Source organism: Oryzias latipes, chromosome 22 (genome assembly GCF_053564925.1).
Source record: "Oryzias latipes strain Hd-rR chromosome 22, Olatipes_Hd-rR_3.1".
In the NCBI taxonomy this organism is placed as follows: Eukaryota; Metazoa; Chordata; class Actinopteri; order Beloniformes; family Adrianichthyidae; genus Oryzias; species Oryzias latipes.
The window spans coordinates 20,509,164-20,529,792 of NC_136258.1; the positions used below are offsets into that span (position 1 = coordinate 20,509,164).

At 38.1% G+C, this 20,629-nt stretch overlaps 1 protein-coding gene across 2 annotated transcripts in view; it reads right to left on the reverse strand.

Annotated features, from left to right (window-relative positions):
- stac (SH3 and cysteine rich domain) overlaps positions 1-15,895 on the reverse strand; it is a 30,267-nt gene extending 14,372 nt beyond the window's left edge. Inside the window, exons 1-6 of one of the 2 annotated variants that reach the window (XM_004082520.5) lie at positions 15,433-15,894; positions 13,770-13,802; positions 9,069-9,402; positions 3,928-4,061; positions 381-462; positions 61-167 (exon numbers count right to left, since the gene is read on the reverse strand). In XM_004082520.5, the coding sequence (XP_004082568.2) occupies positions 61-167; positions 381-462; positions 3,928-4,061; positions 9,069-9,402; positions 13,770-13,802; positions 15,433-15,546 (804 nt within the window). In that variant the 5' untranslated portion in view covers positions 15,547-15,894. Of the gene's footprint in view, positions 1-60; positions 168-380; positions 463-3,927; positions 4,062-9,068; positions 9,403-13,769; positions 13,803-15,432 lie in introns of both variants that reach the window. The other variant, XM_020713731.3, reaches the window with a different exon arrangement.
- Positions 15,896-20,629: the final 4,734 nt, after the last annotated feature.

Sequence of the window (20,629 nt, forward strand, 5' to 3'; positions counted from 1 at the left end):
TCGTTTAGTGCAAAGCTTTCTGTGAACTATGTTCGGCAATGAAAGATCTTAAGTTCTTACTGAGTTTCTGTTTGGAGAATCTGAGCCGCTGGCCCTCTTGGCCTTCTGTGCCAGCGATGTTCCGAACCTCAATGCTTCATATACTGGATCCACTTTGTTGCCACAGGCTTTGGACAAGAACAACAAACATAATTAAACATGGAGGAAAGCAAATGCAAAGCCTTAAATTTAGCTTATTCGTATAGAAAAAAAAACCCCAATGAAACTATGTTGGTATGGTTCATAAAATAGCTCTAGCAAAAAAGTTCCTGTGGGAGAAAAATTAATAACACATTTTTATGCTTTGCATCCCACTCAGAAGCGAGATTTATGATGCTCACCGATGGGCAGAACTTCTTTTATGCAGCCATACTGTTCCTGGATCAGTAGTGGGGAGCTGTAGTAGCGCCGAAAGCCTTTTGGCTAGAAAAAATGAAGAAAAAAAAGAATCAGGAGGTTAAAAAAAAAGAGAAGCAACAGACAGCAAAGAACAAATCAATTCACAACACCCCAGGCAGCGCTGACAATGAAAATGTGCCCAGTCGAACATTTCTGAACAGGCTTCAAACGCGATAAGCTGTGGACCGATACACGTCAGAGATAACTGCTGAATGACACGCTCACTCTCCGCTCAGACAGGTACATCTATGCAATCCAAGACTGGTGTGGCAGCTACAAGGTTTTTACACAAGAAGAGATTTCTAATCTTCCACTTTCGGCTTCTCCCATCAGGGGTCGCCACAGCGAACGAGTCGCATGGTAGATTTTGGCAATGTTTTACGCCGGATGCCCTTCCTGACGCAACCTTCTCAAACCGGGCTTGGAACCGGCAGAGGTAGAGAAGGGAACAGGGAGCAGCCCGGAGTCGAACCCTGGTTTCACGGACGGCAGGCGCCGCAAACCAGCACGAGCTAAACCGGCTCGGCCCCACAAGAAGAGATTTCTAATAAAAAAACAAAAAAAAAAACAATCTGATCGATTTTCTACAAAGAAAAAAAACGACTCAATTCATTTATTTGGTTTTTAAAATAAAAGGTTAGTTGATCCTTCTTTAAAAATAAAAAAATAATTAATTGATGTTTTATTTAGTTGGTTCAAATCAATGACAAAAGGTGTGATCACACGATTCATTGATATCTCAGCCAATTTTTATTTTTTACATCTTTTATACACTAAGACCTTTTCAGAGCTGTCCTGGGAAAAACAAGTCACACAGTTAAGTATTACTAAAATAATTCAGTTTGTGTACAATTTATAGGTCAAATATGAATCAAAATAGGATAATGAGGTACACGAGTATTTGTTCACAACAAAAATTTAATGAATGTTAGTCGAGTCAAGTTTAAAATTGCAATTCTGAGTATTTCTTATTCAAACGAGTAATAAGAAAATTTAAATCGTGAATCAGGAGCAGATGAACAAATGCCAATGAACTTTAAAACACGCACATTTACAAGAAAAAGAAATGATTTAGCCTATGACTTTTAAAGTCATAAATGTGCGTCTTTTTTCTCGTAAATTATGGATTTTAAAGTAGTAATTTAAAGAAAAGAAAAGATTTTTGTAAACTGGCTCTACAACTCTGTCGTAATTTATAAAACCCAACATAAGGGAAATGACCTAAAAGAGCTTTTCAACAAAAGCCTTCATCCAAAAGAATGAAGTCATCTTGGAATTAGTACAATTGAGCCCAACTCAGACAAAATGAATAATAAAGTACTTTAAAAGTCAATTAACAAATAAACAAGGGTTTAATTTCATATAGAAACTAAAGGAAATGTAAACAAAAAGAACCAAGGCAGGCATTGCTTCACTTTTGCAACAAATATCACATCCCCTGAAGTTACAGCTCTAAATCTAAATCAATTTAACGACTTTATAAATGGTGCCACAGTAGCAGATACTGACGACAACATGTGCCCCGCTGTCCGGGTAAGAGCTGAGCTTCACGCTGTGACTCACACATTTACTGACACATATTGATTATTATACAATTTCATCCAAACTGGCACACCTCCCAGTTACATCAGTCGTGTAGAAACTGTTTATTTCTCTTTCAGTAATTTTCCAAAAACAAATCGGAGACTCTCTCTCTCTCTCATGCAGATTTAAACAAGCTGTGTTAATGTGTGCCGTTACGTAACCAAATAAATCCACAAGATTTTGCAAATAAAGACACACACTAGTCCTTGTATTATGAAATATTAGAAGAAAATGAGAATGAATTGTGTTTAGTAAAGACTCAGAACATGAGGTCACTTTATTTCTTTCTAAGAAGTCCTTATGCCAAGACAAACAAGCATGGCTGCAGAAGCATCCAAGTTTAGAGTTAGTTGAATTTAGAGCTGTACTCCTCTGGGTAAATTTCTATGCTTGACCTCTAGACCTCATTTTCCACTCCTGAGAGCTGGTTGTGTCTTCAAGCCTCATCCCACAAGCACTTTGTGGAAACAGGAACAAGAGAGGAGGGGAAAACATCTGTATACAATACTTTGAGCATCATCTTTATACTTTTAAACTACATTTTATCCTTTTATTATTGCATCTAAATAATCCTAATCACTGATCCCCCCCCCTCCCCCCCCCGAAAAAAAATCCTCCAGGAAATAAACAAAATAACTAAAAATTCTATATATTATTTGGTCTTCAGTGATGTTTTGGGGATTTCTGCTGGTTGTCTGGACATCTATGAAAGTGAAACGCGTCCTGACGGTGGTTTAGCCCGTGTCTGTGTGAGATCTTCCTGGTACCAGCATCCAGACCACCCACAGACCTGCCTCCCCAAACAAATCATTCAAACTTGGTGCAGATGACACCAGAAGATAAAGCAGGTTTATCCCCACAACCAACCAATAAAAAGAAGGAAACAAAGTAAGATTCAAGAAAAGATTTAACACAAAACGCTTTATAGGATCAAGTGTTGGGTCAATCAGAAACTGGGTGGATTCAATCCAGCTAATCAGCATCTACTTAAGCAGGGTTAGCTGCTAAACAAGCAGGGCGGTAGCCCAGAAAGAACAGGGTTGGTAACCCCTGATCTAGACCAATCGGCATGAACCCTCTGGTCTGTGATTGGCTGGTTTGGTGTTGCATATATCACGCTGAGATCAGATCCAAGGATACAAAATCAAAGATAGGGGGAAAGCGAGTTGCATCTGAGACAACCCATCTGAAAATAGTTGTGTCGCAAACACAAACATTTTTTTTAAACCAGAGATAAAGATTTTTGCTACTTAGAAAGGGGATCTGGATTTAGGAAATTTTGATTTCAAAACTGTGACTTTAATTGTGCTGGCACAAATATTCATATTTATAATGAAAAAAATCAGGTCACTTGACTTTGTTTTTCTAAGAATTGCATGCGGCAAATAAAGTAGAGAATTTCTTTACTTTATTATATAAAAAAAAAAAAAAAGAGGTCAGACAGGAAAACAAGAATGAACAGAAATTGGGTTTATGCAGCCAGATTTCTTTATTTTATAGTTGTAGAGACTTTTTAATAATTACCTTGAAATGCCGCCCACAGAAAACTGCCACATGACCTTCATTATGTTGCTTAAGGGAAATCATATTGACTCAAATTTAATGGTTTAGCCTCACGGAGGGACTTTCAAAGGATTTAAGAGAAGTTCAGCATTTTTAACAGCCATCCCTGTGTTGCTCTTTTCTAAGCAGGGTGAAGATACAACAGTGATGACGAGGGTGGGTGATGGTAAGAGATGCAACGGTAGGCTGACGCATCGAATGGGACTACTGAACAAGCACAATCCTGCCGAGAAAATGGTCCAACAGGCAGTTTTGGTCATTCAAGCAACTATTTTGGTTAGACTTTTGATTTTCCTGAACTCTTTTCAGTCCAAAATCTGCTGCTTGCCTCATGCATCTTACCAGTTTCCCCATGCAGCGCTGCTGTCCAACGCCATTCTCACATTTGTGGTGGAGGCTCATCTTGCAGGATTTGCAACGAAGGCCATGTTTCGCCGTGTTTCCCGCCAGGAACACCACATGCTTGGCCGTCGTGCCTGAAGAAAAAAAAAAAAAAGCAGCATTTAAATCTGTGATCTTGTATGTTATGTCTCAGAATGAACCAGAAAAAGGCAGAGGGCATGAAAAAGCCTTTCCGATCAGTCAGTCACGTTTTCATAACCGTTACTTCCTCACAGCCATCAATCAATCAATCAATCAATCAATCAATGAAACTAAGTTTATAAAAAAGCGCTTCTCTTGCGCAACTCAAAGCACTTTCCACTTAAAAATAGAATCAGACAATAAATCAATAAAAAGGGAGAGATTTTTTAAGAAAAGAAAAAAGAAATCACTTTAGAATAAACCATTTTACCAAAACAGACTCTAACTGAGAAAGTGTTATCTCTGCTGCAGTCTGTTCTACTTTATGAACACATGACTCACAGTTGTATAACATAATTAAGAATAATCAAGTGTAAAAGGGGAATGTATTCCACAGACGCTGATTCAACAAACCCCTGGATTTGTCACCTAACAAGGAATACCTAGATTTAAAAAGGAACTAATTCTTTTTAATAACAGCAAGACATTCCAGCATCTCAAAATTCAATAACTCTATTAGAAGAATCATATTCAAAAAGTGTTGAATTCGTAAAATAAAAGCTGCTGCCTGAGGATTCTTCAATTAGCACAAAACCCAAATGTGTGAGCAGTTGACTAATGAGGCTGACGCGTTCATTTTCTACAAAAAACAAGTGATTTAGCTTTAAGCACTACATGTTAGAAATCGATCAGAAATGGGAAGGTGACACAAAAACTTAAGTAACAGTGTAAAGAAAATGTAAAGTATATGTTAATGTATAGGTTTTGTGTTTCTTTACACAGAAAATGTAGAGGTGGGAATGCAAAAAGGCTTTGCATTTTATAGTATTTGCAATAAAATGAAAATTTCATCCCAGAATCTTATTTTACTTATGTAAAAAAACGGCAAAGTAAAGAATATATATACAGTACTGTCTTACTACCATAAGATATGGGGGAGAAACACCCATTTTATTGGAAAACACGAGGTCATTATTAAGCCAACACATAATGAAAAATGCTTTTTTTTAAATATAGCATCCTACAGAAGTTAATTTTTGTAGCAAATTACATTCTACTATTAAAGGATTGAATAGATTAACTATAAAGTTGTTTTTTTAAAGACCCACTCTGGTCATCCAGACCCAGTGGTCTTTTAACTAAATTTAATTAATTAATTAATTAATATTTTTAGCCAAAAAATTGTTTTCTAGGATATAGTTACTGCAAAACGGCAGTAGTTCATTAGAAATTTACCTCTGAGTTGTGGACTGTTGGCGCAGAGCAACCCGGCCCCCCTTTCCCTTCTCATTTCTGAGAGCTCTCTGTTTACACTCTCACCCACAAGCCTACAGCCCCTCACACCCCGACCTAACAATACCAGTGCAACAAAAAAACAGGCAATATTGAAGCTATCCAGCCGCACAGTTTTGAGCCAGATTCCAGCGTGGATGACGAAAACTGTTGGTGTGCAAGTGGAAGCATTGGAATGAAGAGAAGCAGGGAGTTTGGGGCACAAATACAATCTTTTCCAAACAGCCTTTTTTTCATCTGCTGCCGAATCAAAAATAAGAAAATTCCCCAAGAACATGTTAAAAACACCAAAAACACAATTTTCACCAGAGTCAGCCCTTAAGATAACACACACAAAAAAAACTGCAAGAAAAACTGCAAAAATATTGCACTAGAAAAGTTCCAAAAATGAAAGAGTAGTGGAAACCTAACATTTAGCATTCATTTCAGTTATAAAAATAATCTCAGCTCAATAAAACAACCTCCACAGTCAGAGCGCTGACTTACCCTCGTTCTGTGTGGAAAGTTTTCTTTGATAAAAAAAGGAAAATAAATGACAATCATTTTTAAACTGCAATGACAAATAATTATATTCTTTCCATAATCTCCGACTGAACATTGATAGTTCTGTAAAATGACAAAATGCAATGAGGACCCCCAGGGAATTAGATGCATTAAATAAAATGACAACATGATTTATTGATGTAGTTTAAAAGGAATTGCATCCCATTTTTCCTCAGTTTTCACGCTGAATAGATGCCGAGGAATATTACGAGGCGGAAAATTAACCGTGTGGAATGAAGTCAAATGTGTGCAAACCCTTCTCTCTTCCCATGTTTGTGAGCAGGTTTGTAAAAAGAGAGGCTGTCCGTGCTCCTTTCATGCTCATCTAAAGGGTTTCGAGAGGTTTTGCCGTCACATTAACCCTGAACAACCCAGGAAAACTTTTCTTCTGGCTTTTCTGTTTATTTAAAAGTTTTCTTGATAAATAAATAAGGAAAAAAAAACCCTCCAGGGTTAAAAGCACCTTTGCAACTTTAGAGACCTCTGTCCACTGTCTTCACCCTCAGGAAAACAATGAGACCCTAAAATGTCCTGGCAGTTATCTTGATGTGTCTTTTCCTGCCACTTCTAATCTGCTGAAAAAATCTCCTCCTCATCAGGACTTTTAGAGAAACTTTATAACTATAGGAATTCTTGGCAGAAATTTGATATAATATCAAAATTTCTAAAGCCCATTGTTTTATTTATGATACTGATCTCCTTCAAAGTAAGACTTGTCTGAGCTTCTTTGTAGAGACGTTTTGGTACTGCAAACTCCAGAATCTTGGTCACATCAGAGGCTCAGATTTCCATGGCACAGTGTTCGTGATCATTTTCAGACAACCATCTAGTTCTTTTTTTTAAGGGTTCAAAAGTTTCTGCAACTTTAGAACCATCCTCCAGGCCCCCTGGGCTTCACTGAAGCTGCCGATTCCTCTATTAGTTGAGCTCTGTACTCTTTTAAATCAAATTGTCCTGAATTTTTTTCCAATATTTTTAGCATCTTATACTGTGTCTATCGTGTTAATTTATCTATGTTTATGACATTTATCTACGTATATGTCTTGGAGCTCCTCTTTGGCTCCTCACTGTCCTGGTTTTTCGCATCTTAGGGGAAGGTTTGTAACATAATTTATAACTTAATACCGGTAAGTCTTGTTCCTGTAGAACTGATATAACTTTTCAAACTCTAATAGTTTCATATAAAATTTCATAATACATTATAACTTAAATATGACTTCATAAATTCTCTGAAAGGTTTAAATTTTATCCCTTTTGTTTCTTTTTGTAAGATGCTTAACCTTTTTAAACATAGTTAACAGCAGGTCTTTGCCTAAATGAAAACAACTAATGTCAACATATTTCATCAGTATTTTGCCAAGAGACTTTTATTTTGAAAAACTCTAACTTTTCCTTGTCACTTTACCGTCACATTCGTTCTTCCTAACTAGCCTCATTAATCTGTTTTTAACCAACTAGCAATATGCACCTCTTGACTAGTTAAAGTCAGCCCTCCTTAAGATCTTTATCAGATGTAACAGACATAGTTTAGTTCATTGAGCTCCTAAATGCCAAATGATCTGGTTTGGTTTACACCAGCAAATCAAAATTGCTCTGATGGGTCCTATGATTGTCACAGTCTGCAAAAATAACTTTACAGTCAAAATGAGTGCAAACCTGTCATTTTTCCTAAGTCGCTGTTAGTTCTTTATTATATTCTTTGTGTGCTCGCTGGTCTCAGGGACATCTCCGCCCGTTTACTTACTCAGTGTCATTAAAGAACTTAATTAAAGATGCACTCAGATGAAATTATATAGATAAATAAAGCTTAAAATTACGTTTTTGAGTATTTCTTTATCAAATAGTTGACAATCAGGACAAGATGAAAAAAATTGTGTCTGAAAAGAAGCTTATTTCAATTCAATTCAATTTCGTTTTTTTTTATATATAGCCCAATATTACAACACAGTTGTCTCAACGGGCTTCACTAATTGTACAAAACATAAAATCTGTTATAAAATACAATAGCTGATAGCTAAACTAAACTAAACAGACTAAGTTAAACTGGGAATACCTGCCCTTAAACCCTCCTTTTCGGTGAATAAAACCCAGATTCCAGGGAGAAAAACGAAGAAACCTCAGGGATGTCTACATGAAGGAGGGATCCTCTCCCAGGACGGACAGGCGATGTACCAGGACTGTTATAGAACATATTAACTTACCAAACTTTACAACTACATGTTTAAATATTGTAGCAGATGGGCTTCATTCCAATAGGACTGGGGGACAGCTGGGGGTGCTGTAAAAATGCAATGCAATCTCCCTGCAACAAGCTCTCAGCAACAGGGAGGGAAGAGGGGGCGGGCTTGCTCCACGCAAACAGTCCTGCCCACAACTCAAGAGGCAAATTTCTGCCGCTTCCTAACGACACAGGTTGTTTGATTTTGGTTAAAAACTGCATAATCATAATTAAAGGACCACTGGCAACACTTCAAAAATAGATCAAACGATGATAAAATTCAACTTGATTGCACCTCTTCACCATTATCCTGTGCCTCTTGACAGATGCTTTCAGGTGTGCAGTTATGCCTTTTTTAAAGAACTATGATTGTGAACTTTCCCTTTGGGTATTTTAGTAATGATTTGTCAGAATAGAACTCATTGAGTTGCAAATTTAAGAGCAAAGCGATAATTTTTTACCCTCTGAGGTCTCTGATCTGCTACTTTTACCTGTTTAACTTGCTCTCAGAACAGATGGTACATCAGTCTTTGTTATGATCATGCTATCATAAGCCACTTGGTGTCCCTCAGAACTGAGAGGTAACAGGAAGATTTACAGCCAGAGAAGCCAGAACATCTGGTGAGAGGCGGAGGAGCTGGCACAGTCAGCTGACAGCTGATAGGGACTCTTTACAGTGGGGGAATATAAAGGTTCTAGATAGTCAGGTCGGACATCAAACAATGCAGGTTCCAGTTGTTTGCATTTCCGAAACTAATCTTGTTCAGTCAACGTATTTTATACACAAAAAGATTCCGCTGTTGGATGAATGGTTTGATATATCATAAAGCAAACTTTGATGTATAATAATCCTTTGCTCTGTTAGAATAAATAACCCCATTTGCAAAAGGCTGTGTGGGAGACTCACCTACAATCATGTGGTTGCAGACATCACAGAAGGTGGGCTTTTTGAAGATGTGCTCCATGAAGCAGTGTCCCGCAGAGTCTACTTGCAGTGGGTTGCGTGACTGGGAGCGCGACGTCGGAGGAGGAGCACAGGGGATTGCAGGGGGCACCGGGGGAATGGGGAGGTTGGTGGTGTGCGGGGGAGCCATCCCGATGTTGCAGAGATGGCCCGTGCTGCTGCTCACGTCCGAAAGGAGCTCCGTCTTGTTCTCGCTGCTGTTCCGGAAGAAATTATCGGCGCTTTTGCTGCGAATGCTCTTGGTCTTGAAGGACAGCGAGCGTTTGAGTCTTTGCAGCTGAAAGCAGAGAAATGCCAAAGGGAAATGGAGCCACAACAACTGAAGAGAAAACACTTTTGGACCTGAAATGTTGGCATGTGGCTAATCAGTTGGAGGGTTAACCTATATATTCAGGCTGTTAACTTTCACATTTATTCATCTAACATATGGTGCTATTAGCTACATAGGGGCTAAAATAGAAATCCAAAAGCCCAGGCCTCCCTTCCCTTAAGCTTCTTCTCTAACTTCTCTGGAGTGATACCAGAGTTGGTTCTTCTCTGAGGAGGTCATTTCAGCCACCTGTATGGTTGATCTTTTTCCTTTATTATTATTATTTTCCTTCATTTACTGTCCACAGCTTGCGACCACATCAGAAGGTGGGAAAGTGGATCAGCTGACCAGCAAATTAATTAATTAAAACCTTTGATTCCACAACAGAACACTACAGAGCATGCATACGTGCAAGAGCTGCATAGATCCATGTATTTCATACTTTTAAGCAAACTTTTCAGAAAGTGACTCATCTCTGACTCTGGGAGGGCTTTTCCCTGTTTTCCTGCTAAAAAAAACAAAGCTCTTTACACTTTTAGATTTATTTTACACCGGCCACTTTGATGTTCACTGGAAATTACTCAAGTAAAAGAGGATCGTATCATCTGAAGTAAGACAGAACAAACCTTAGACGACCTCAAACTTCTTTGTCAATTCAATGCATCAAAAATCTGTCAATGAAACGGAAAAAACTGGATCCCCCCCCCCCCAAAAAGAGCCCAACCCATTGCGATTTGTTTTTATCTCATTGTGTTTTTGATTGGCATTTGTAATGTTAAAAAAATGTAATGTAATTGGCCAACTTGAGGTTTTAGCACACGTGTCTTGCAATAACTAAAAAAGGGCTAAAGCGTTGGCAAGTGTAAGACACACAAGTAAAACAAGTGCTGTGCTAATGTGCAAAGCTGATATAAAACACTCAATTCTATAGAGCTTACAGTCAGATACAGGACTTTCAGCAGTTTTTCACCACATGAAAATGCGCCGCTCAACAAGCGCATCACTGATATAGCATGACAGCCGCGTGATAATAGATTTAAAAATTGTCCATACCCCTGGCAAATTTCAACTTATTGTTAATTTAATTAAAAGAAAGATTCTTTTTGATTGTGAATGACACAGAGGGTAAAAAAACAATGAGCATGAGGCTTCAAAAAATTCCCAGCTTTATTGAGATTCACAGACATGTGAGAGGCAAACATTTCTCTAAAAAAATTTTTAACTTAAAATCTTAATATGCTTACAGTGGTGCTGAATTTACCATGTAAGATTTTGTAAGATGCTGCACGGTTGGGGTGTGCAGGTGATGTGTAAGTGCCCGTGGAGTGAACACTTGCACGAACAGCACTAACAGGCCCTTTGTGCAGTCTGCAGAGTTAAACAAATCCCAACGACGAGCCAGCAGCTCCCCAACTTCACCCTTCCTTGCATGTTAACGTTTTTGCTATATCCTGAATGCATGTAAAAAAATAGAATAAAATGTGCATAGATGTTTTTGCACTATGTGCTCACTAAAGCAGACTTCGATATTTTGTGCAGGCCACCTGAGTGCCCCGTACAGATTTGCCCAATATGTCGCAGATTTCCACCTATTAGGGGAGTTGGAACCAACCCCTAAAGTTGAGGTAAACAGCAGGGTAGTTCTCAAAAAGGAGAGTTTAAAAAGTTTGTCTGGTAACCTAACCTGCAGTGCTCCTGGTCCCACATTCAAACTAATTTTGCCCCACGTGGCCACAACTCATCCCAGCATGCCTTTCGTCTACAGTAACACTGCACACAATGTTCTACATTTACAAATAACTTACGAGCTGAAACAATGGACTTAGGAAGAAATACCACGATGTCATTTTATAGCTGAAGTAGATTGTGTTTGATAAGCAGAGAATGAGTTGTAATTATCCACTAAATTGTGTCACACGGCTCAAGTTTGCCCCTTGTCTGTGTTTATAACAAAGCACCTGTGCAGAGGAACACTTGACACCAAATTACAGGCTCAAACTAAACTATTTTTAGATGAATCAACAATGTGCAGACGTGATGTTCGCGCTTGTCATTTTTGGAGCATCTGACAGCAAATTGTTTGGAGTCACTGCAACTGTGTCATGTTGAATCAATTCCACTCCTCGCTGTGGAAATAATCAATCCGAACCCTCTCTCTGTTGCTATCACCCACACACATGGAAACACGCACACACGAGTAATCAAAGAACAATGGAGTCAACATTAAAGGCATAATGTAAACGTAAGTTCCCGCAGGCTAATGGTGTACAGCTTTTCACCTTATGGGAAAACAAGAAAACGTTGGTTTAAAATGATAAGTGTGGGTGTTGATATTGGACGTAAAGGGTGCAGATAAAAACATATATAAATATATTGTCATGCAACTGGTAAAACTTCTGAAAACAAAAGCTAATTCAAAAAATAGACTGTAATTTCAAGAAATGTAAGAGCAACAGTCTCCAACGTGATAGACGTGCACCGGTCATGTGTCTAAAATACATTTGCTACTTTCTTAAAGTGACCACTTAAAACCAACGACGACCCGCCCTATATTACGGGGATGTTGCCAAAATGTTAAAAAAAAAACTTTTTTAGTGACGGTTTTGAAAAAGGTGAGCAAAGCTGAAGTTGGCGTCTGGTTATCAGCTTCCACTTCATCGCTAAAGGAAAAATATTTTTCACATTTAATTGGATCCTAAGCTACATTCACACCGCTCTTGGCAACATGCATTCAAGCGACCAACTTTCAATCAAAGGCCTGTATAAACACACCTAAATGTGTTTTATGTGTGTTCAAAAAATGTAAGACCTTTTTTGGGTTTTACATACAAAACACACGGCCATTGAAAGTTGAAGCAGGTTGAACTTTGACTAATCAGGGACTTGGATTTGGTAGTGACGTATGGTTGACGTCCTCTTTTAATTCACAGAAGTGTTACCTGTTTGTAAATTGATCATGGAGGAGAAATTAATAATTGCAGTTTTTTTCCCAAACAAGTTTTTATGACACCAAGTCTTTCATTTATCGAAATAAAGAAAAAGTCTGGAGCAAGGTTGGCGAGTTTTGCACCACTTGGACATTTCACACCAATCCTCTTCTTGTGAAAGTTAAGAATTGTCTTAAAAGTAAAATTAAATTAAGAAATGCAAGCACAGAAAAAGCTGAGTTTAATACATAGATAAAAAGGGATAAAAAGATTATGAAAAGGATTTTTAAAAAATACAAACTTTGATTATTATTTTTTCCGCTTTGATAATCTAAAAAAAACTTAAACCGAGGTGTAAAATTGCAAAAAAGGCGTTCATTTAAAAAAATTTGATTAATGAAGCTCCACAAATCAAAAGTAACTGTTGCAAATCAACAACTTTGTTTCATTGAATTTTTATTTTCTACAAAATATCTAGACATTTTTAAACCGCTTTTAACACTAGACTTGAATATTTAACTATTTTACTGTGAAGAAAAAGTTTTTTCGGGAAACAGGAAGCTAAAATAAAAAAAAAAGGAAAGACAATTGGGCAAGTACAGGCTAGTTTATGAAAATATTGCTTGATGTTAAACTGGTCCGCAGCCTAGAAAAGGTGAGTGACAGAAGGGACGATTCACAGCCTAAATGGGATTCTTCTGATTCACCATATTGTCTGGGTTGGAGGCTTTTAATACTTTTAAACCAAATTTCTTGCATTACTTACTTTCTCTGATCTTTGATTGACCAAAGATTTTGATTGCTTTCACACTGCCACCAAGAGGCACCAGGATTCCCTTGCAACCAAACCAAGATTATTGTTTCCCGGCAGATCCGAGCTCATGTTTGTATCCACGGAAATGAACAGCAGCGTCCTGCAGGTGTCATGGTGAGTTCAGGAGTTCAGTCCCAAATAAACTCCCATGAGAACTTGACTGTGCCGACATTCAGCGTTTTTTGGAGCATTCGATGTATCTTTCAACAGGAAACCTTTTTACCTTGAACATTTTAAACAATTTCAACCAAACACATTTCTTTTATTTAAATCTAAAAAAGCTTACAAGAACCATGCTTTTTTGTTAGTTCATCTATGAGTTTATGGTAATCATGAAGGGTTAATGCAGATCGAGTGATCAAATCTGGCACAGCTGTTAATGAAATTATCCAGTCATTTACATAAATGTTTGTTCTTAATTATTCATGCAGCTCGAAACAGGAATTTCCCTCTGAATGAAGATGATGGAGCTCAATTTACATCAAATATTCATAAACGTTTGACCTAAGAGAAATATTTCTTCATCTGGAAGCACATGCAGGTCTGCTCTGGATGATGGACAAATTAATGTTTACTTCAGCGTGGGGGCTCACCTTGCGTTTTTGATGTTCGGGCCGCACAGTATTCTTAAAGGAGGAATGAAAATACAAAGAGCTTTACTACTACAGGTCACTTTATCATTCGTGAAATCTCATGACATGACACATTCAGTGTTTGTGAGGGTTTAAAAATCCTGGAGAGTCATTCTCTCATCGCAATTCAGAGGGCTGAGCAGCAAGTGCTCCACAAGACTGTCATTCCACTGGAAGGAGAACAGAAACCTCTTGTGTGTGGGAGTGGAGGTGACAAGAGAGCTTCTGCTGCCATCCCTTAAGGCCTGTTCACACCGGGACGAATTTCGCCGGCGATTTTCGCCGACGTTTAACGCCTCGTGACTAAACAAAGGGCACCAACGAGAGTGTGCACACCGACGCGAAAAAACGCGACGCGTTAAAGCGTCAAAAAAAAAAAAACGCCTCGGGTTCGTTTTTTTTTTTTGACGCGTCGCGTCGAAATCTACTCGACCAATGAGAATGGCGCTTTTGCTCACGTGTCTGGAGCTTCTGAAGTTACAGTAAAACACAACTTGGGGGCGCTCAAACACAAAACTGCCTTGCTGAGCACACATACCAGCGAAGAAGATAGACGCCAAGTAGCGTCTACACAGCCGCGAAGCAATAATGACGGACATTCTAAAATATCCCCGAACCAAGCACCAGTTGGACCTACTGGTGCTTGAAATATTCATGTTTTCGTTGTTTGATTCTGACAAGCGTGTAAATACTTGCTCTCTTCTTCTGAGTGAAAAGCGACTTTAAGAAGCGTAAAGTTGCGCAGCGCCACCTTGTGTACAGGAGTATTTCTGTTTTACATTAAGCGCCATCTAATGTCAGGGAATGAAATTGCATGTTCGCTCCACTCATCGTCAGCGAAAATCGCCTGGGTGTGAACACAAAAAACGTGGCGAAAAACGCTGGCGAATAACGCCTGGCGAATATTCGTCCCGGTGTGTACGGGCCTTTACCCTGATGACTCCTCCAATAATGTGCTGCTAATTAGAGTCTGAGCAACATGTGACCCACATGCTGAACTGCCTCCGGCTGCTGGAGATCTATATTGCATAGCCTGCATCAAGAGGGGACCATATTTGTGAATTTAGGCTACGAAAAGGTGCCTGAATTCCAGTGTTCATGGGTTTTTGTGGCTTTCTCTAAAATTTACAAATAAGAGAAAAACTTTAACAGAATTTGAGGCTTTGACAGCATCATTGCAAAGCAAATAAAACATAATTTAGGAAACTGTTCTTTTTTGCAACAATTCCGATTAAACAGCGTTTTTTAGAACTGTTAAAAATAAGTAACCCCTTTATTTTGGAAAGTAATACTCTTCCTTTAGCCAATGTATCTAACCTTCAAGTTTTAGTAGGTAATGCATGTATCATTATGTAGCAATCAAATTGTGAGCCTTTTTAGCCCTTTAAAGCAGTACTTCTTAAGATAATTTATCAAATAACAATAAAAAATATTAGTTTTGATATCGTTTTAATCATTTTCTAAAAAAAACAACAACTTTGTCATAACTATGAGTTTGACTTCTTTTAAACAGCTGAGACAATTTTTCAATCAATGTCACGTTGATTAAGTTGATATCCTATTCAGTTAAATGAGAGCTGAACTTTTTCTTTAGTTTATCAGAGAAACAGAGATCATGTCGTACCTTGGTTTCCTTCTGGCTGTTGCTCGTCGTTGGGGATTTTGGCGTCTCATCCTGGTCCCGGTCCTCCTCGTTGCCCCCGCTGTCGTCCTGAATCGTGTTTGCCGGCGGGATCATCCTCTCTTTTAATGATCTCTATTATTTGGAAGAAAAAAAAGGGGGAAATCGCGGCTGCTCTTCAGAGTTTGACTCCTGTTAGGACTGTTTCCATCGCTCTTGAAGTCACCCCGGAAAAAAAGAAAAACAGAAAAAAAAACAGAAGAAAGAAAAAGAAAAGTGTTATCCTCGATAAAAAAAAATGTAAACGTTTGGCAGGAGCTGGCCCATGGACTGCTTGTAGGAGTGACGTTTTATGGAGTTTGGTCAGGGTTCCTCTGAAATGCTCGCGTCTGTAGCGGCGCCGTGCGTAAATCTTCAAGACGTCTCCAAGTCCACGCTGTGCGCTGAGGCGCGCGCGTTGTAGTGCCAACAGTCTGAGGGGCGGAGAGCTTTAAGAGAGGCATCACCGGGAAGGAGGAGAGTTACCACGCAGTCAGAGCTGCCAAAGTTTAGCTCCAAGACGCACTAAAAATAAACAAGCCCGGCTTGATACAGACCTTCTAATCTGTCTAGGGGGAAAAACGGAGGGGAAAGAAACAATTTTGTAGAAAAATAATCAAATGAAACTTTAGATAATACATCAAATAACAGTTTTCACATTTATGGAGATTAAAACACTAAGATTCCTGCCTGTTAAAATAATCTCTTGCTCATTTTGCCATACCACCACCCCCTTATCCTAATTTCTAAGGCATGAGAGGACTGAGAAATACAGGAGCCATTCAGAGCATCTCTGCGAATGAGATGACTGAATTAGTGTACGTTAGAAGTTAAATTTAAAATAGACTTTTCTTAATTTTTCACAACAAATTCTTTATTATCAAACCTTTGTAAATACATTTTCTGTTCAGAGTAAACATGTCCAAACATTTCAGATAGGGATAGAAAATAGCTGAAACAATAATAAAAATTGAAAATGTTTTTTTAAAAACAATTGTACCATACATTAGAAATGATGCAAAATAACGATTGGTAAAATAAACCCTTATTGCATTTCTTAAGTGCTTTCCAGACCTCCCATAACCCTGTAAACCTATATGTACTTTGAATAAATAAAAAATGGATCATTTTGTCCCTCCCGATAGAGTGTAGGGGTAGAATTGGGATTTGCTGAATTTTCCAGCTCAAAACGTCATTAGTGTGAATTTTGTATTTATTTTCCCTCAAAAACTTGATATAGGTGTTACATTTTTAAGGAAATTGTTGTCCCACCAAAGCGTAATTACTATTTGTTATGTATGTGTTCACACTAATCAAAAACAATCTCTAGCAAATCCAAAACAGTTTTATTTTTCCAAAATGTGTGAAGAGGTGCAGGAATCTGTGTAATAACAAAACATCAAACACATGACTGTTGCCAAATAAGTTTTTTTGCTCCAACTTCAAGATATACTGTTCAGTCCAAGAAAAATGGCAAACAAACAAACCAGCCTGCTGTGAAAACATATAACGTGACAACACGTCATCTGCATAAATTTAAATATGGGGCTCATTCAATAAAACCTCTAAGACACCATATTATTTCCTCACTTGCATCAAAATTGAAGCAACTTCCCTCTCCACGTGGGAAAGGTGTGATATTCATTGTAGTGATGCATCACGCCTCCTCCCTGCCGTTTCTTTTGTGATGTCCTTGAAGTTAAATTGCAGGACAAAGGCGGCAGGCGCCAGACTGACAGGAATACAATCACCAACACAGTCCTAAAAACTGATTACTCCTCCACTTTCTTTTCTTGTATGACGACAGCAGAGATTTCCAAATTAGAGTTATTATCGGAAAACTGCAGCACATTTGTTCACACAAGCTCTCAGCTTTTTATCCTCAGTGACTCGGAAGAAAACACGGATTCCCCACAATGACATGTAAAAAAAAAAAGGGGTTTCGTCTTTTTTATGAATCTGTTTTGATAGAATCTGTCAATTCTGTTTCCAAAAGTGACAACAACAAAAAGATTAATTTTAGAGGAGTAGTCAATAGGCATTTTTGCAGAAATGCACCAATAAATGCGCTTCTTTTTTTTTTACCTGAGAGATATAATAAAGATTAAATTAGTCTAAATCCTCCTCTTTCAGAACAATAATCTAATATCAGTAGTTCTAAAGTCAGAATCCATGATAGTCAGACTTGCAACTGTGAGCCTGAATCAGACACTTCAAATCTCTAAAATGCTAGAATTTATGAAGCAAAATAAAGGAAAAATGTGTAGTCAAATGGGATGTCGTTCCAGAAAAGCAATTTTTCTTAAAGACATTTCAAAGCGTTTTCACATTCCCACCAGATAATTTCTTAAATATATCACAAAAAAGGAGAGTTCACAGGGGGAGACACATCACTGGAAGCACTTGGTGCGAAAATCAAAGACGAAAACATCATCTGAAAAGAACAGAGAGGCAGTCTCATGGCAAAGGGCTTGCCTGGCTTTCTGACACACAAGGCTTTTTACTGATGTAGTGTCAGAGAACAGAATCAGAAACTGGTGAGTGACTTGAGAAAAAATGTCGGATAGCTGGCTTGACAGTTTGTTTTATTTACCCCAGATTCTGTGAATAATCTTAGCAAAATTGAATGTGAAACTGCATTTCTAAAGTAGTGATGTGTGATTTGTATTTTCCTGATAAAGACAGAGTAAAAAGAGATCTGAATACTTTTAAAGTAATCATTATTTTGGCTTTTTTTACTCAATAAAAGTGGCACCGAAACCTCATTCAAAACCAAAAATGAGCTGTCATGCTCCAATGTGCTGGAACACCACCTGCTGAAGGCTCAGGACAATCCCAAACAGTAGTAGTCAACCGAAGCATGAATCAGCGGAATAGCTCTGCATGAACGCCCAGTTGGTGAGTGTGAATCATATCAGCAAAATAAAACATTTGTTCCAAGGAGGAGAGGATCATGTGAGCAAGAACAACGAGGAGGGAGGAGTGTCATTTTCTCCTTCAGCTGCTGGACTTTCATTGTAAGAGAGGAGAAGACGGAAGAGTAGAGTGATGGGGGTTCATTAGTCCAAATGAAAGGTTTCATTAAGACAGAGTAAAGAGCCCACTTGTGCAGTTTCCATGGCTAACAGTTACAGGTTCACCACATAGTAATCAGATTTTCCTTTCCTCTTAAAGTCTCACTCTGATCGTCTTTTGATCTATGTTCAAAGCATTATCAGTGGACTTTTAATTATGATTTTTAGCCTAAATCAAAAACCTGTGTAATTTTTAGGGACGTGGTTTCTGCAGAGCAGCAGTAGTTCATTAGAAATTCCTCTCTGGATTGTGGGCGGGACTGTTGGCACTGAGTAACCCCACCCCTTCCCTTCCTTGTTGCTGAGAGCTCTCTGTTTACACTCCTGATTGATGCAATTTGAGTAAAGAAATACTAAGAAATGGTATTTTAATCTTAATTTCAGTTTTTTACGAATTCACCGTCAGAAAAATAACACAACATGTTAAAAGCACCAAAAACACGATTTTAACCGGAATGGGTCTTTAAAGTTACTGTCTATTTTGTAAAAAAATAATAAAGAAAACCATCTTAAATAAGTCAAGCCTGACAAGACACCGCCCTTAAACTGTTGTCTTTCTCTGTACAGATTAGGAAAACTGGAATATTTAGTCTTTTTTATAGGTTTGGATTACAAAACTGAACCCTTTTGTTTATTTAGGTAATCCTGGGATATTTCAAACCATTCTTTCAAACCTGTTTACAGAGGGAAGGTCTTTTTGAAAGATGAACTTTCTTTTTTAAGGCCACGCTGTATAGTTATTCAATTTGATTAAGTTCAATTTGTCTAGCGTCAAATCACAACCTGAGTTGCCTAAATTGCTAGAGAATGCAAGAACAACAATAAAACTGAGTAAAAGTCAAATCACTTAGGATATGTATACCGGTAATTCAATTTGGTCCAATTTATTCCAAACAGCTAAATTGACCTAACTGCAGTTTATTCATTGCCTTTTAAGTATTCAACAGATTACAAAGGAAACTACTTTGTGTAGTCCTCATATAAACTTTAAAACTACATGTAAAAGTCATTTTTTTGGCAATTTTGATACCAAATCATGCAAAAGTCAGTGCTTTGATAATTTTCCCTTAAAAAAGTGCTTTCAATGACAAACTGCCTTTGAATCAACTCATCTGAAGCTATCAAAAAATATGAAATAAAAATCAAGAGTGCGTTCATTTCCGCTCATCTTGTCTTGAGGTAAAGAAGGTTATAAAAGCCTCCTTCAGACAGACTGTCAGACTTGCATGTGCCAAACTCCCAATGTTGCCTCTTTTGGTGGTTTCTCAGCTCCATCAGAAACTCAAAGTGTTTCCAGGCTGTTCTGGGATTTCACTTTCATGCTCTCGCACATGCTGTTCACATGAATCTCGGGAGCCAAGAAGACCTGATGTGCACTCAGTCCTGCCACAAGCATCATCACGTTTAAAGCCAAAGTAAAGTGCTGAAAAGAACCAACATATGGTTGCATCACAAGTAATGACCCATTGGTTTCTATTGAGTACGATTTATTACAAAACAGACATTCTGAGAGGTTGATTCCTATAGTAATTAACTCTGTGCAGCTTGTTCTATATAATTAACCATTTTTTATTCAACACGACAGGACTCCTATTATTTAACAAGATCAAAACTCATTTCTGTCGTGGTTCTGAAAATAGCCCAATTTCAGCGCAAATTGCAGATATTTGACGTGCAGTAATAGAAATTCCATCTGGGTAATAATTTCCTATGAAAGGACTATTAGGAAAATCTAATGATTTAAGCAGTTTATTAGCATTTGCTGGAATTGCCCTTTAATGCCCAACGTCTGAAAGTGTAATTCATCAGTTTAGTCTGTGCGTCCTCAGCTCAAAGCCTGAAAATGTTAGCAATTATGAGAAACCCGGTCTGACATTGAACAACACACACAATCACAGATACACAGATGTCGTATTTGGAAAAACAGTAACGGGCAAATGGATTCCCCAAGAACCAGGGCTAATTAGCTGTTCTATTATGAGCACCATCAGAACAGTCTCTGCAGGGGACGACAAAGTAATGAGACCCAGGCAGGTACATGTGTGTGCGAGAAAAAACGCACTTTCCATAAATAAACCCAATGAACC